An 18,438-nucleotide genomic window follows, 5' to 3' on the forward strand; every position below is an offset into this window, starting at 1 on the left:
GCATGGATGTTATTATGATCCTGAAGTGTTGTCTAAATGTGTGAAATATCTCCTTTGTGGCTGACTTTATTTTGCAAATGTAATCACTCAGAAAGCCTTTTTTAACTAAATGATTACATGTTTAGAGTAGGAAATAAGCATGAATAAAGTAGACCATTTGTGGATCCACTTGACATTTTCATTGGCAGCGGTGATATGTGACGCCACAAAAACGACTAAATAATAATAAACTAAAGGAAAACACACACCCAGAGAGCCTGTGGTGCGTCTTGGCTATCGCGGCGTGCCAACTGGCACTCTGGATGTGAACTGCAGCTGTGGGTTGGATGATACAAAAACAATAGGGTTGTTTTGTGTTGGGCGTCTTGCACGGCCAATGTGGGTTAGCCTTTAATCTTTTTTTGTTATTTTCGTTCTACAGCATGTCTAAGCTGAAATAAAATTGTCTTAATTAGAAAGTTTGACTCGCATCTTCGTTCTCTAAGAAGTGACTGTTGCTTATATATATATATATATATATATATATATATATATAAATCCAAGCACAGATTAGCTACATTTTCCCAGCTAGATTATTTATTGCTATTGTTTACACATTCACAGTTTCCTTGACCAAGGACACTTCAGGATCTGGACGAAGGGAAGCTGCCGTCCAGATGACGACTCTTCCCACTTGGTCATGGCTGTTTGGTTACCGCCACATCTGGAAGTGCAATGTAAGGCTGTAGGAACTAAAAACCTGTAATTGATCAAGAAATAATGACAAACTCTCTCAATTTATAACGCAATATTGGGAAAAACACATTCTCATAAGAGAAGAATGCACTGTTACCAATCAGGATTATAATAGGGTTTTTTTTTTTGTCATAGTTAAGTTTTATTTCATTGTGACTTTCTGTTTGTCTAATTCGGTTAGTTTGTAGAGTGTGTTTGCTAGTTTTTATTGGTTATTCTTTGTTAAATGGTTTTTAGTCTTAGTAGTAATTTTCATATTTTTCATGCTCTGAGTGAATTTTAGTTGTCGAATTCAAAAAGGTGAAAGTATTGAATTGTGATTATGTATACAACAGAAGATACCTTTTCAAAAAATGTATTCAGTTATTGTTGAATTACAAGTGACGGGCATTTTCTTTCAACTTTTGCTCTCGCCATTTTGCAGACTAGCGTAATTTGCCAACAGTTGATGGAAATTACTTTGTGGTAGGAAAAAAAAAAGTTTACAACAGTTTGAAAGGCTGGTAAATAGATTCATAAACACAGAAACGAAGGATATTATATCTGTAATTTCAGTATGTCTTGGTTTTATAAAGGCACACTATAGTTTTAGTTAGAGTTTTTTCCATTAGTTACCATTTTTATTTACTTCAGTTAGGAAAAAATATTTTTTATTCAGGTTCTGTTATATTCTTAGTTTTTGTTTACTATAATAACCTTGTTACCAATATGTAGCGGACTCTTGCATGAGCTCCTTCAGAGACAGGCCGCTGCGTCCCAGCTGCACAAAGTACCGTTATTGCAGATCTTTACTCTCAGCAGCGTTTAGATTTGGAGTTTTTTTCATTAGTGTATTTTTAAAGCTCAAACACATCTTTTTTTTGTTTGATTTTTTAAACTACTAAACTGTTTCGCTTTTTTTTATCCAAATGTTTAGTAATTAAACAGTTTTTTTTTCTTACGCTTTACATTTTCTTACTGTATTTTTTTTTTCTTTTCCTTTATATTTTTACCTTCACCTGAATCTGCCTGCTTCCATTTTGCCTGTCACTTTGCTGCTGGTGTGCCCAAATTGTACAATATAGGATATTTCTAATCAATTATTTTATTTTCTATGACATTACGTTCCTTTTGCCTTTGTCATTAAAAAACGACCCATTTTTCACACGATGAAAAAGTCAGAGTAAATTGCGTCTGCTGCATCTGTTAGCAAATTGCTTGCCACAAAGAAATAAAATGTCTACCAAAGCAGTGATGCTGGACTGCTATCATTTTGAGCACTTTGGTGAAAATTTAAAACATATCTACGTCTATTTGTGAGAAATTAAGAGTACCCAAAGGTGGCTTTTAAGCTGCCAGTGTTTTCATGTGTGACTGAGTCAGGGCCACTACTTGTGTTGCCTAGCAACATTGACATTATAAGGTACTTTGTTTTCATCACTCCGGGCCACACATGCATGCTGCCCACACAAAACGCCAAGAGTTGAGTGTGTTTGGCCAAACTCCGCATAAGCCAAGAGCGCACGGAGGATTCACAGTGCTGAAGGGTCAGGCCGTCCGCAGTATGTTCTGGATGACGGGGGTGGAAAAGGGTAGGGGGGGTTTAAGACCTACTTCCTGGCTGTCAGGAAGTCCAACTTCCTGTCTTGATTAATGGGGGGACTTTGGGATCACACAGAGCTACAGAGAGAGGGGCCTCCCACACACAGAGCCGTCCACATTTCACCTTGAGTGTCAACCCCCTCCTTTTTTTCTTTTTTTAATTCTCTCCGGCTCTCACGGTGCTTGAGAAAAGCAGGACTAAAATAGCCCAGGCTTGGATTTCAGCAGCTTATTGCACCATCTCGAAAGGCACTGTGATCGTCAGAAACGAAAACAGATTTCCCAATCCGCAGACACTCCTGACAGCAAAAAAAAAAAGCAAAAAAAAAAAAAAAGGAGTGGATCTCGTTTGCTCGGGGGTCACGAACGACTAAAACCGGTGCTTCTTGAACACGTCTCGTCGGTCAGGAGTCGAGTCGTGGCCAAGAATGTCAACAAGCGAACGGGCTCCTCTACAGCTAGAGGAATGTGGCAAGTGGAGTCATTAACTAACAGAATGATGGTGGACCTGCTAGAGACGTAGACTCCATGCCTTGCAATGCGTTAGACTGATAGGGAAGGCTTTCCATTGGAGGGGATGAGGGAGAGGTGCTTTTTAAGATTTCATGTCATCCTCAACCCCCCACCTCCTTGCAGATAAAGGTTGCCGTTGCCAAGGTGACTTGACAGAGAAAGGGAAAGTATCTGGCTGTTTTTTAACCCATCCTTGTGCAGGGGAAGCTTAGAAGCCAGAGGCATAGATAAGACTATTTCAATCCCTCCCTTTTCGGCGGAACAAAACCTGTACGCATGATATAGTGCCCTAAATACCTCAAGACACTTTGGCTCATTTGAAAGCTGCCTAAATATGCGAGACATGCGGTAATGAGCGAGTTGGAAGCTGCTTTCGTCCGCTAAATCGGCGCGGTGACATTAACATGCGCAGACAGACAAATCGCCTTCGTAATGAAGAAACCGAGGCGGAATGTTACAGTCAAGAGGAAAAAACTCTTTATGTTTATTAGCCATGAATTTCACATTGTGAAAAAGAAAGAAAAAAGAATCAAATGTAACAAAATAACACCGTAAAAAATCGAAACAAAACTTTTACTTGATCAAATAAGAGAAATCCGATGCACACTGACAGAATCGTCCCGTCTCGTTTACCACTTTCTGTGAAAGCTCAAGACGACGAGATGGGGGGGAAAAAATAAATCGGTGGAAATGCCGCTCAGCAATTAGGTGCAAATTGAAGGGGCATTCATTGCTCACTGTTGCCAGGGAGACTTATGTGTGGAGGGGAGGGGGAGAAATGTCCTTATCTGATTGGTTGGGTTGGAGTCTCTTAATTCAGCGACTGGATGTGGTGGACGTTACAGAGCCTCAATGGTCGTCACACAAGTCTTCAAATTCACAATAGGAGGAATTTTGTGAATGGCCGAAGGAGGGCTGAGCGGCACTTTACAGGGGGATGATTTCCACTGGATGTGAATGGAAAGTGGGATATGTGGGGGTCTTAAAGGATGAAGATCTGAAACAAAATACACCAATTCCACCAAGACAAAACCTTTTACAATGTGAATGAATTTGACAATGCAAATGCAACATGTTCAGGTCACCTAGACAGACAAACAGACAAAAACATTGAGAAGATGTTAGCAGATATGTTAAGACTTTTGTTGCTGCTGTTTTTTTTTTGGTTTGCAGAAACTTGCTTCACTGAATGTGTGTTTTTTTTTTTTTTTTATGGTGAAAAGCACTGCGGTGTCTGCCCTTAACGTTACACAGCATTCGGAGCCAAACTCAAACAGCTAACGGGACCACAGGTTCACTCTCAGGGAGCCAAGTTGGCACGTGTCACACAGCCTCTGCTGTCCTTGGGACAGCTGCAAACACTGCCAAATTCTCAACCATGTCGAGGTCAATCTGTCATCGTGCCATCCTATCTTTTCTTTTGGGCTTTCATAATTAGCAAGATATGAAGGTTTTTTTTTTTTTTTTACCAATTAAGCCTTGTATTGGTCTAGATTTGAGCTGGTGCAAGCTTCTACTCACAATTTCAAAAAAGGTGTCAGATTATCTAGTTGCTTTGATATTTAAAGTAATAGCAGCACTTGCAACGTTAGCAAGTGCTGCTAAACAACACGATTAAAGAATAAGAATGTTGTCTATAATTTTAGTTTCGTGGACTCGTTGAAAAATGTACGTTAAATACATAAAAATCACTGTGTTCCCTGTGACTGAAGGGCAGGAGGCTAGCCTGCAGCCCGCTGCTTAGCAGAGACGCCAATAGCAGCTTTCAAATGATAATTTTAACATTTCGACAGACAAGACAAAAAAATTCAAAACTGCCCAATTTGTCTTTGTGTTGGCAGGTAGGTGGAGGTGGGTATTAGCCTTTTAGAGCAAGTTGAAGCTTTTAAAACAAAGAAAGGGAGAAAAAAAATGTGATTTTTTTTTGTGTGTTTTTCTAGTTTTCTAATCAAAACCTTCTTATGTTGGAAGTTGATCCCAGTTTCCAGCATATTCCCTAGTGAATGCTCCATCTTATGGTTAGCAACTCTTTCTATAATTTAAGTCTCTTTCTTTTTAAGCCACTTGAAAAGAAGTGAACAGCGAAGCTACGTCTTGGAAAAAAGCAAGTTTCTCCTGGCAAAGACTGAAGTGTGCAAAAGGCAGCTCACTGAGACCAAATGAAACACAACACTTGGCCATGCACGACATAACCCAGACGTACATTCACATCTGAATGCAGGCAGAACAGAAATAAATAGGATTAAACATATTAACATGACACAGTATACCAGTACCATATAAATTAAGACTACACTGCAGCAAGTTCAAGAAGAAAGTGTTTTTTTTTTTTTCGAAAAAGGATAATAAATTCAGCTTTTTGTGTTAAGGTGACAAGACTTTTTGAGGAGTACATGCCAGTTTTCACTGAACCACTGTGAGAGAACATGCTCGAAAAAAGGACTTTGGCGGCGAATCAACAGGCGAGCCGGCGGGTCCGTCTGGAGAAAACGATGTTTTACGGCGTCGCTGCAGAATCCAAACATTGGGCGTTAACGTGTCGGCGACAAACGCCGCACACGTAAGGCCACGACCTCCAGGCACACGCAAATCCCATCGATCCGCCTCATGAGTGGCAGCGACAGGAAAGTTTTTGTAAGAGAAAAGCGCAAATGTCCTTTTTTTTCTGGGTCTGAAGCATAAATTAGAAGCTTTTAACAGTTTGAAAACAAACAAAAAAAATCAAAAGCGGGGAAGATTTGCTCCTTCATTTTTCCGTGTATGAGTCAGATATTCAGTCAAAATCCATTGATTTTGTTCTTTTTCAGTCAAACCAAAGCATTTGTCATGCTATTTATATATATTTATATATGTGTGCGTGTGTGTATATATCTATAATTTTTTTGTTATAGAGAAAACTTCACAGATCGTCACAAGCCTGTTATGACTACATATGAAGAATGCAGCTTTTCATGATATGTTTGCAGCACTCCTATGGCAGCATGAAAGCACAATGTGCACACAGGTCAGAGTCTGTGCCTCGCAGAGCAAGCGTCGGTCAGTTTGGTGTCTCGGAGCAAGATGTCCGCCTTCCTCAACGACTGCACACCTTTGGATTCTCTGCTCCTGCGTGTTTGTCTTTTTTGTTTCTCTTCTTCTCTGTTTTTTTTTTTGTTTGGTTTTGTTTTTACATTTTTTGCAACACCAAGATGAATGCGGGGCATCTGTACATCGCTGCTTGGCGTCTCTTTTTGGATAAAGAGAATGTGTGCTTCTTCGTGGTCAGGAGACCAGCAGATGACGCGAAACCGGGGAGATCTGAGGAGAGAGAAGAAAGACTCGTTAAACAGGCCAATAAAACGAATGAGGAGGAGGATAATATAATAAAAGCAACAAAAGGTAAAAGGTTAAGTTAGTTAAGTTAGGATTAAAGTAAAAGTTATTTGCAGATAACCTGAAAAATATGTCTTTTCAAAGAACTGCAGTGGAGGAACAGCGTGGGGCAAAGAGTATCTCTTTGACTTAATTTACATTGCGAGACACAGAAAGTGTCTTTTTATTCACATCCTGTGATCTACAGCAGTTGAGAGAAACAGCAGCCTTGATGTTCACTGTGGTTTTACAGGAGATAAAACCCAAGGGAAGTGATTAATTTCAGTGCATGTTACATTACAATACATTGTAGTGTGTCTAGCATTATTTTCTGCCAAACTTCCACCAACTGTTTCCTGTGAATCATCTGGCTGGCATCCAGCTCCTCATCTCCTCCTGAGCCAACATCACTTCACGCTAACCGTGTTTTATCGTTAGTTTCATTTTGCTCTTTTCATTTTTAAAGAATTTATTTATTATGTACCTTATCTTGACAGCTCATCTTCATGGCTAACGTGGCTAAAATGTATTTGAATAAATCCCTCTAATGCTGGCACTTAAAAAATATAAATTAATATTGACTGAGTATGTTATATGTAACATTTCCTTAGCCTAAAACTTGAATAAACAATAGCTATGGAAGGAAGTAAAGAACTAATTTCTCCTGCACGTCTTGGATAAACAGAAAGAAAATGTTGGGATGCCACTAAGTCAAAAAAACAAGGCCATGGCCAAACTGGATTTTGAACAACTCAAATCTCTGCAAAGACGGTATGGTGTTTATGTGAACGCTGTTTTCTTAACCTTTAAACCACCAAACTTCTCCATTATTTCAAATTGTGGTTTAACTCTTACTGGTGGTACTTAGGCTCCCTTTAATGGTCCTCAAAACACTTTTTGATGTCACTCATCTATAAGATAAATAAAATACTACCATGTGTGTGAAAGATGCAAACTGAACTAAAAACTATTTATACAATAGCCATGTTAAATTTATAGTTTGAGGTTAGGGAGAAACTTCTGACTTTTATAGCTTCAGAGTACTTTCTGTAACAATCATAACCATAGATTGATATTGGCAGCCAGTTTATACCGTACCTTCACCTAACTACAAGGCATAGTTTTGTTTTTTTTATAAAGAGTATTCATTTTATTTATTTGCCCTGTCCTCAGTTATATAAGGTAGTAGAACACTATTATTTTCCTGGATTTCATGATGCCATCTGTCTCCACTACACGATTTCTAAGAGACAAATCTAGAAAGGAGAAACTCTCACAGTTCGTTATTGTTCTCCTGGAAAAAAACTCAGAGCATTTCTTTCTTTTTTTGTTTCTTTCTCTCTCCTAGCTACAATCTCCTTCTGTGAGGTCAAAACATACTTCCCTTTTCTTTTCATTCCTAAGCACTCGGCCTTTTTTTTCCATTCCTCCTCACTTCTTCTATTCACCACGTTCACTGAGTGGACTTTGTCAGTTGCCATGACAGGCAGGCGCACCGAGAAACAAGTTCTCAATGAAATTAGCAGCAGGATCTTTTACTTCACTGGACGCTGTGTTGCTCTGGCTTACAGTTAGCTTGAACCTCCTGTCTCATCTGTCCCTTTCGAAGATGAGTCGCTCAAAATAAGGGGGGGGGACAATGAGTTCAAAAAAATGTTTCATCTCAAGAAGGGAAGGAACATTACAACGCAGGAGCAGCGGAGCTGTTCTGAGCTGTCTCCTAACATTATCAGAGGGAAGACGAGCAGAGCTACAAGAATGAGGAGTCTCTCCACTTTCTTCTTGTTTAACTCTCAGGAGCCGAGGCCTGTCAAGGCATTAGGAAAAATTAAAAAATATGAAGAAGAATTGCTTGCACAGCTTCTTACTGTGTGGGGGCATTGGTCTGGGAATTGTGCAAACATAAAGACGAGGAATGTGAGCTCACTACCCATGCTCCACATACGTCTGGCCTGCTTATCGTCAGGGCAGGACTGTTTGGGTTAGAATGAGGTCATCAAAAGAGCAGACAAAATGGTAAATCTTCAGAGTAAAATAACTATTATCAAGGATGATGTGTGTGTGTGTGTGATTGAGTTGTGAAGGATGGGGTTTATGCCTGCAAGCTCTCCAGCTCCCCTTCCTCACTTCCCCTGCTGTCGCTTCTCTCAGTCACCTATTCTTGTAGCTGATGATAAACGGCTTCCGACGCAAGTTGCAAGCTACCTCCCTCTTTTGCAATGTAAAGACCACAGCTCCCCCCGCGGCCCCCATCAAAGATGCGGGGCCTGGAGTGGTGTGGGGGAACTGAGATTGGATTAGTGACAGCAGGGTTTTGAAGCTCGGTGATGTGTGGTACAGCTAATTTACGGATCCTTTTTTCTTCTGAGAGTTTCCCCCCTACGGGAGCTATAAAGGTATCCAATTCTCTTTCAGTTACCCTTTCTGTCCTTCGGCCTTTCCAAACAGTCGCATACCTCACTTAACTGAAGCACCGAAGCACTTAACAGGTCTACCAACTTTAGTCTTGATCTTGTTTTACTAACACAACCCCAGCCTCTTGCACATTCTGAAACAGGCACAAGGAAAAGGGTCCGACCTAAAGCATTGGCATCAACTCAATATTTTGGAACATGAGGGTTGAAAGGCCCTTTCTTATACTAACTCTTGTTAGTATTAATTAAACTTACTGGTTGTCTAGGGATCCTAAATTAGGCGGTTAAAATGCTTAGTAGAGAGTCTAAGGCATGGCTCTTACCTATTGGAGAAGGTACAGGTCAATGGTTCAAGATTCAAGCTGGTAGATGTTTCCAGGTGCTGACAAAGGCAGTAGGGATGAGCGAGTACGGAACAGTTGTGATGCTGTTCCATGCATCGAGTGTGGGGTCGTAGCAGTCCAGAGTTTTACACCGCTGTGTACCAAAGTACCCGCCCACCACGTACAGTTTGTTTCCCGATGCCACAGCCTGGCAGCTCATCCGCTTGGCCGTTACGTCCCCCACTTTAGTCCACTGGTAGTTCTCGCTGCTGAACTTGTAAGCCGAGCAGGCTGAGAATTCGGTGTCCCCGCCCATGACAAATATTTGGTTCCCGAGCACGGCAGCGGCGGTGTAACGCCACGGCTGCGGGCAGGATGCCGGCACAGTCCATCGGTTTTCCTGCGGATCATAGCATTGCACCTTGGGCAGTTTGTCGTGGGTGACACTGGTTCCGCCGAAGGCAAACAACTTTAGTTTCACGCTGACCACTGCCGCGTTGCTCACACCCTCTCTGAGGGGTGCCACCATGGTCCACTTGTTTGCCACTGGGTCAAACTGTTCTACTTGTTTGAGCGACACGGACGGAGAGGCAGGGAGACAGCCTGTCGCCGCAGTGTGTCCTCCAACAACATATAGGCAGTGTTTCAGCTCCGCTGAGCCATGGCCAAACCTGGCGATGAGCATAGGTGCTGCTTTGGACCATTCCTCATGCACAGTGTCGTAGACCCATACGTCTTTGGAAACGCCGTTCTCTGATCCTCTCCCGCCTGTGATGTACACCTTACAGCCAATGGCACAGGCGCTGAACTCCTTCCTGGGACTGGGGATGTCGGCCTTTGGGATTATCTCTTTGGCTTTCTGGTCTACCAGGTACAGTTTGTCACACATGAATGTCTGTCCGCCAAGCAGGAAAAGGGCATGGCTGGTTTTTCTAGGTCGAGCACACGGGCTGTTGACCACGCCATCATTCTGGAGGATCTTCAGCTTGCAGCGAATAGCTTCATCAACCAGTTCTTTGCTTTTGGCCTGATCATTAATCAGCTCTTCTGTTGAAACATTCTCCATTAGAAAGATGGCAGGCAGCAAGGCGAGACGAACCGTTCTCAGAAGCTCTGGGAGGTAGCAGTGCCTCTTTTCTAGGTCATAGTTAATCCAATTAAGGGCAGCTTCATAAACCAGTCTCTCATCTTCTGTCTCCAGCTCCTCGTGCGACAAAAGCTGCACTACCATATCTTTGGGCAATTGGAGAAAGTCCTCTGTCTTGCAAATGGCAGGGAAGTTGCTTAGACACATGCCCCAGGAGAGCTCTGACAGCTTCGTACACTGGTGGGCGTCAGACAGCAACAGCATGCCAAGACAGTTGGACGGATGAAGGTTTCTTTCCAGGAATTCGGCGCAGGCATCACGAATGTCCTGAAACTCCAACATGTCCCCAGCCTCCAGCAGCGACTCTGCATTCTCCTCATTGATCACCACCCGTGATGAGTATGCGTAGTCGAGCAGCAGCTCTAAAACCTCCGGGTGAATCGAGTCTCGGAAGTCGACCTCGCTGGCCTGGCTCTCCCTCAGACCGCCACTGAACATGGCCTCGAAGTAGCGGCTGCACGCGGCCAGCACGGCACGGTGGCAGGGGAAGGAGCGGCTGCCCGCGTGGAGGAGGACGTCTGTAAAGAGCCTCTGCTGCCGTAGAGCGTTGAGGTGCATGAGGACACTGTCGGCATAGGAGGATTTGTGGAAAAGGTAGATGTTCATGGAGCCGGTGCTGGCTCGGGATTTCCGGTTCTCATGGACGCACACTGACATTTTCATTGAATCCTGAAAAAAAATAAACAAATCTCCCATGAATGCAACATATTTAAAATCTATCAGAACAGATATAAAACACATTCTCTTTTACTATAACACACTTTAGGCAAGTCTTAATCTTTTAAATCGTGTATTTATATTTCATGTGGCTATAAACTCAAGAAAAATATTACTAGAGAAGATTCTCTTCAAAGTTAGTCATAAAAAAACAGATTAATCAGCTAGTAAAATAGGCCTAATTTGCCTCACAAATGTAATTCTCAGCAGTGAATGCTGTATGCAAACACTAGGATGTTGATCTGGCAATATTGAATCGTTCAATGCTAGTGTCCATAAAAGGATGAGAAAACATGCACAGTCTGGAAAAGGGAAAACAAAACTCCATCAGCAATAGACTGCATCATGTACACAGTGTGTCCTTGGCCAAGGACAGAGCAACTGTATTCTCTAGAAAATATTAGACCTTTATCTCTGAGCATTTCTTAAGAGAAAACTTTAAAACATGCAAGTTTGTTTTTCAAAGAAAAATGTGAGCTTGATTCTTCATTGTGATCACCCTCACTCACCCAAGAACCTGTGTGAGCTTGTACATCCACATAAAAAAAAACATCAACATACTGTGTCTGCCCTAAAATCCACACTCCTCAATAAATTTCACACAATCTCGCACTATTGCATGTAATACATAAGCTCTAAAGTCGTCCTTTCTGAGCTTCAAGTGGATCCAGCTTGCTTGTTGTTTCCTTATTGGCAGAAAGCAGCTGCAGTGTTCGGTCGGCTCCCAACCTTCCAGTTACCGGGAATTCCAAGGATTCCAAACATTGGAGGCAAAAGGCTCTCGCAAACATCCATAAAAACCTTTTCTAAACACCTGTGAGGCATGATGCATTTCTCCCTCTGCGCTCCAGATTTCTGTTTACTTGACTGAAAATGTGAATGCCCTCTGAACCCTTTTTTAAAAATTAAATTTTGCTGTGCAAAATATTTGGCGTTATTTTTTTTAACGCATTAAGATGACATTAGAATTTTTCACTTTGCATAAGTCATACAATAAGAATAAGGATGCTTTATATTTAATACAAACATAGAGCCTTTTTTTTAACATGACAGTATTTACATATTAACTAGTGCTATGACGATTTTTATATGTTTCCTTGTTTAGTTACAGGTGTAGTCCATCATATGTAAATAAAGAGTTAAAGGAATGATTCAGGATTTTTGAAACAAGGTTTTGTTAAAGGTTCATAAGCAGTTACTATCTCTCCTGGCATCTTCATTTAGAATAAATCCATATTTGTTGGTCTTGCAAGCTAAAAAGCTAATGGAAAGCCATGTGAAAGCCATTGCTTTCACGTGGCCGTGGCTCTACCATCTCAAAACATGCCAAATATTTTTAAGGTTATGGAAGGTAATACATTTCTAGGAGCCTTTAAACCATAGTGTTGCTCGCAATGACAGTTGTTTACACCAAAGTAAATGATTATTTACACAGGAAATGGATGTTGGAGGTAGTGTGCCACCAAAAATCTTCCTAAGTGAAACGCTTACTGAGAATGAAACATCAAAGTAATGACACGGATGTCCGACTGAAGTTCTCCATGTTCCAACATGTTCCCCCATTTTTTACCTAGAAGTTATTTTTTACCTTCCATGTTAATTAAGAATTTTAATGAATTATTGAGATAAAAAGGTGATAAAATACTAAAAAAATAACAGAAAATCTTGAATTAGAGGGGCACAGAATGTAATGCTGGTGAGTATGAATGGACATATATGCTACAGTTGGCTTTACTCTGACCAAAATACTTGCACGTTTCACCCCAGAAGACTACCGGTGGTGAACCAAAACCTACCTTCATTTGTCTTGAAAATAATCATTATATTTTGTGAAAAATAATGCAATCATAAAGATAAAATAGTGTTTGTATAGTTTACTATGGCTTTTTTGAGATTGGAGCTTAATAAAGGTGGCAAATATCTGCTTTAATTTTGGCTCCTTTCCACCTTGCAGTTAGCTTTAGCCTCCAGGACCAGATAAACTGGATTTACACTAAATGAAGATGCTAACAGGCAAACCTTTGTAATGTCTAATATTTTACTGTCTATAGCATCTTTTAACAGATCCTTGATTGGAGAAATCCTGAACTATCCCTTTAAGTTCTGTTAGAGGGCAGATGTTTTACCAACCTGTCGGTGGTGAGGGATTTTACATTCGCATAAGATTTGAGTTCAAAAGACCTCGTTTGTCAAAAGAGATTCCTCCCGAACTGAAGTACAGAGAGGCAAGGGGACAGTTTCCAATTTCCATAAGTTGCATCATGCGCTTAAGAATCCTCAGAATGCAGCCTTGTGAGGAGGGAAATCAAGTGTGAAGCCTGTAGGTGCAAATGCAAGAGCGGCGAGGATTTGTGAAGAGTACTGTCACTTCTACCTTTGGCTTTAGGTCTCTGTGAATTCTGAAGGAATCGCTTTGAACTCCAGCTTTGATGTTCATGACGCACAAAGAAGTAATTCTTAGCATTTGGCTGCAAGCGTAGTTCCTTAGCCACAGCTCGTCAGTTTCTTTATATTCATCCTATCTCTCTTTTCATTAACAAGTGAAGCACTTTCTGAACTTTTCAGATCACGGTCGTGTGCTGGCCTCACATGCTCGGTCCGTGATTTTCATCGGGTCGATTTACCTAACAAACCTTTGGTTTCATGCTGAACTCAAATGACTTGCGAAACCAAATTAGGGAGCCTTCCCAACAGCTTGGTAAACCGACTCGCTTTGGTGTGTGTTTGTGTGCGTTTCGCACAGGGAGCACCAGCATTATTTGTCAGCAGTTTATGAAACATAAAACCAACTGCTAACTTCGCTCAACAGGCTTTATTGCATTCCAGCAGAGACATGACCGAGGCACACGTCATCTCCTGGAATCAGCGATGATTGGAATATCCTCGCCTGGTCTCTCAACTGCAGGTGCCACCTCCTACACACACACACACACACACACACACACACACACACACACGCACGCACGCACACATGTACACACTCCGTCTCTGCTTCTCTAATTGGAAGTTGTAAGTAGCTTGATTTGAGTAAGTGAACCTAATAAGTCCGGGACTTAATTAGCGAGGTTCTGCTTATGCTATTAATTAGCATTTTAATAAATGCGGCCATCTATAGTTCACGTCAGAAGCAGAGAAACAGACATGCAGAGAAACGACTTCAGCAGGAACACAGCTGCAGCTCATATGATTAACTGAACAATGATGATCATGTGTAACGAGGATAAAGGTAAAAAAATTCCAGTATGAACATCTTAAACTATACAAGTCCTTCTGCAGTAGATTATACATTTTTCCCCCTATCTAGTCATAGAAGCTGTCACTTTGTTCTTCGAGTTTTTCTTATTATTTGTTCATCTTTTCAGTCCCAGTGCAAGCACTGATTTGTGTTTTAGGCCAGTGTTTTATGGTTTTCTGTCCTATTACAATCACTCTTCATGTAACTGTGATTGTGTTTTTATGATTTTTTAAAAATCTGCTTTAAATTGGTGCCTTAGTTATGAAAGATAGGTTTGTCTCATTATCATTTTGAATCTTTTTGATATGCTTTATAGCTATGTTTTCCATTCCTGATCATTTTCTGATATTTTTTATAATTTTCCTTATTTAGGCCACAAATGGCTTCTTTGGGATGATCTTGGGGTAATTTATTGTGATATGCTTTTATCATCTAAAGCACTCTGAATTGTCTTGTGGCTGAAATGTACTATGCAAATAAAAATGACTTGACATAAACTTTAATTTTGCATATATTTATGTCTCACTTGAGCATATTAAAATTTTCTTTAATGTTATCCTTGATGTACCTTTTTTCTAATATAGCAGATATATTTAGCTTTATATGTCCCCAACATATCACATGTCAAATGAAAGTAGAGCTAGTGATCACACTGAAAGTGGAAAAAAAACAACTGAGAATCTGCATCACTAATAAAGCCAAACAGACGCAGTGGTAAAATCTAAATGTCAGCATCGTGGCATTTTGACTAAATAACCTTTAGCTTCAGTATCTCGCTTTTAATTTCCACTCCACAGTAAATTTCTCTACGAGCTGACCTCGTCGCGGCTTAAAACTTTAGAACATCTTCACAACGACAAAATGCGACATGGCCTTTTTCCTCAGAAATGCTAGCAATCTAATCTGCTGTCCAAATGTTTGTTTGTTTGAGTCAAAGAACTTCAAAATGTTCTTGTTTTAATATTCCTACTCTAATCTCTATGCATGATGTCCAGTCCTGTGTAATATCCGGAGGACATGTTTTGTATCAAACGATCTGCGGATCATGCGCTGACTTGAAAAGTGATTCGTAGGCGCAACAGTAGAAATTTAGCCCTACGCAAACTGTCCGCACCGTAAAACATAGCAGTGGTGGCAGTGTCATGCTGTGGGGATGCTTTTCTTCAGTATATACAGGGAAAACTCTGAATGTTGACAGTAGGTAGACTCGAAGGGGGTACATACAAATAAAAGGCAAACTTTATGGATAATTGAAAAAATATTGTAAAAACCACGTGCTACACTGTCCTGATGTATCGCCATATCTTTCTGAAATACATTAAAATTTGAGGTTGTTGCCAGATGAAGATTTACAGGATTTGCTCTGCTTACATGGCATGTTATTAGGATCCCACCACTTTCACCGACCAAAGCTCGCCTTGTTAGGAACATGCTGTACGCACTACGCAGAAATTAGGCTCAGCCTGACAGACTTCTCTAACAAGAACTAACTACTGTAATCTGAGCAGCAGCATCTCCACTGACTTGTCTCTCTGTTGTTTAGGGAGGTATAACGAGACCGCTTTGGAAGGAGGAAAATTCCTCTAAAACGTTAGGTGTGCGTTTGCAAGTATGAGGAAGTGATGCTTTTCCATTGTTATTTCATTCTTCAATGTAATGAGTCCTTTCATATTGACTGCATGACTGAGTTTGTGAATCATCTCTTGTGTGTGCCTCTACCTGGGAAAAAAGCACCAACATTTCTTATTGTTCATGCTTTAAAATGTGAGGATACGCATCCAGAATGCAGTCTTTTCAATACTTGGAGTTTTGATGAGCATTTCTTTTACCCTGTTTGCTTTTTTTTTTTTTTTTTTTTTTTTCCGTTTTTTGTCTCCCTTTTGAATTTAACATAACACACATTTCTAGGATTCGTACACAATGAAAGTAGCTCGCTGGGCTATGAGAGGGATGAGAGGCAAAATGCCATCCTCATCCTTTTCAAAAGAAACCAGATCCAACAGACGCACAGCCAGACTATGTGCCACATGCAGAAAGAAATACAAGAATGGGAAGGGGGAGAGAGAGGAGTAGAGAGAGAGAGGGGGGGGGAAAAAAAGGTCTGGCTGCAGTCTGGTGGAAATCATTGCCAGGTGCTCACAGTCGACCATGGACACGGGAAGAGAGAGGGATGGGGAGGGAGACAACTTCAAAAGTAAACACCAGGCTTATGTGGACTTAGCTCCGAGCATCTGCCGAGCGAGACGCACAACAAAGACCGCAGATGAACAGCGGCAGCAGGGAACGATCTAAAAACCCTCAAACAGACTCAGACTCATATACAGTCTCGTCCAAGCTGCTGCGATTTAAATAATAATAATTAAAGAAAAGTGACAAGGGAGCGTAAAACACCTTACGCCGCCAGCAAAGAGGAAGAAATCCAGAGGGGGGATAAAGGGGAAACGTAAAATGCAAACAATAAAAGCAATATTGACATAATGAGAATGTCAACAATTCGCTTCCATTAACCTTGATGCGTTCGACCCGGACCGTTCCCCTTTCTCTGTGCAACTTTAAATTCGTAAGTCGGTGGAGAAAATAAAGCGCGTATGTGGAGGAATTGTTTGTCGTTTTTACCTCTTTGGGTGAAAGAAGGACTTCAGTCGTGCCCGACGGGTCGCTCGAGCATGCCACTCGTGAGAGCGCCACGATGCAAAGCCTTATGCGCTCGCGCGGAGTGGATGGGGGGGACTCCTTTGGTTATCTCCGAGCAAATAGGTCGCAAGAAGAGCCGCTCTCTGGCTAATACGCGGACTGGTCGTCGGGTCTGGTTGTATGCGGTGGAGAAGAGGTGAATAATAAGAGGAGAAGCTGTTTGGAGGCGTTCCTCCAGCTCCAGCTCTGCTCCGCTCCTCTTCGTCGCTCCTCCGCCTGCGCTTCCACTGAAATCAATGGGTGTGTTTACAGCGAGAGGACCGGGATGGCTATGGCAAGCCGTTTCCGTATTTAATCGAAGAACCGCGACTGTTTCTTGCCAGGTTATACAGAGCAATAATGCAATTTCCATTTTTCAGAATAGCACTTTTACTAAAGATGACACCATGTTACGTTATAGCGTTTCGCAACTGCAAATTAAAAAATATGAGGTTTGAATGTAACTGCAGTCTTATTAGTGTGTTGCACTGCAACATATCAAATGTAACCTTTGACCTACAAGAACTGCTTTCAATTTATCCTTGTTGGGCCTTTAAATCGAGTCATAATATGTTGTTATCCTAGATGATGTTCACGAATCTCCAAAATATATATGCTTTCAGGCCTCCGACAAGTATAAGGTAAAACAGAAATGTATTTCAATTTGTTTCTTGTATAAGTTGTCTCATATTACCAATTTATAAATTCAGAAAGCTTTTAATGTCCTCGATAAATTAACTTAAACCTAGATCTTGTTTGGGATTGTTATATGTTTGTAACTGTGTGTGAGAAAACAACCCATTACATAATCATTAATATGATATTTTTACTGACTTTGTTGTCTGTCTAAAGAATGGAGTTTGGAAGTTAAAAAGCACTTTTAGAAATCAATAATTAAAACAATGACTGTATTTATGGCTATTAACAAAGAAATTAGTTGATATTTAATACTTTTCTAATTTCAACTTATTATACATTTTTATATTTGAGAGATCAATAAAAAAAATTATCCTACTCAAAATTATAACCAGAATGGATCCATGTTATCCACAACAATATTATCGTCGTCTCATTTTGAAAATGACACAGTGCAACAGAGATCTGAATTAAGCTCTAGATATTCAAGAGTTTTTATTTAGTTATCAAAAAGGTTAGTTGTGAATACGTAGAGTGCTACGAATATCTGAAACGTTCACTTTTACCGAAATAATTGGTTTGTTGATGACTGCTCCATTGCCAGCGCCACCTAGTAAATCTAAAACTGGATTGCCATACCTGAGAGACGGTGAGGGGAGGATCAGCTCGTCGGTCTCAGCGCACGAAACGGAGAGAAGAGAGAGACAAAGAGAGAAAGAGGGGCTCGCATGCATAGAGATGGGACGGAGAGGTTGTCTCACAAGGCGACAGCAACAAGAAACAGAAAGTAATTAAATTAAATATCTCACCTTTTAGATCCAATGCATCCAATGTTAGTGGAGAAAATGATTAGAGTTTGAAACTAAAAGCAGCTCACCATGGTAACCTAATCTCGAGTAAAAAATACCAGTTTAAAATGGTGTTTGCTCTATTTTAAACTGGTATTTAAAACAGAGCAGCACCATTCATAACACCTTGGATGATGCATAACATCACATACCTTTCATTGAAAGAAGAAAGACAACAAATATACTCAATTCTTCTAATGTACTGCAATGATAATTACTGCCTCATTGATGCTATTTGTAACTGTTATTTAGATAATTATGCGTA

At 40.8% G+C, this 18,438-nt stretch overlaps 1 protein-coding gene across 1 annotated transcript; it reads right to left on the reverse strand.

The window, feature by feature from the left end:
- Window positions 1-3,283: 3,283 nt before the first annotated feature.
- Window positions 3,284-16,949, reverse strand: enc1 (ectodermal-neural cortex 1). The gene is made up of 3 exons (XM_008423547.2): window positions 16,633-16,949; window positions 8,918-10,733; window positions 3,284-6,126 (listed from the first exon to the last, which is right to left on the reverse strand). The coding sequence occupies exon 2, from the start codon at window positions 10,725-10,727 to the stop codon at window positions 8,952-8,954; it is 1,776 nt and encodes a 591-aa protein (XP_008421769.1). The 5' UTR covers window positions 10,728-10,733; window positions 16,633-16,949; the 3' UTR covers window positions 3,284-6,126; window positions 8,918-8,951.
- Between the last annotated feature and the right edge of the window lie 1,489 nt (window positions 16,950-18,438).

This window comes from Poecilia reticulata, linkage group LG12 (assembly GCF_000633615.1).
Source record: "Poecilia reticulata strain Guanapo linkage group LG12, Guppy_female_1.0+MT, whole genome shotgun sequence".
In the NCBI taxonomy this organism is placed as follows: Eukaryota; Metazoa; Chordata; class Actinopteri; order Cyprinodontiformes; family Poeciliidae; genus Poecilia; species Poecilia reticulata.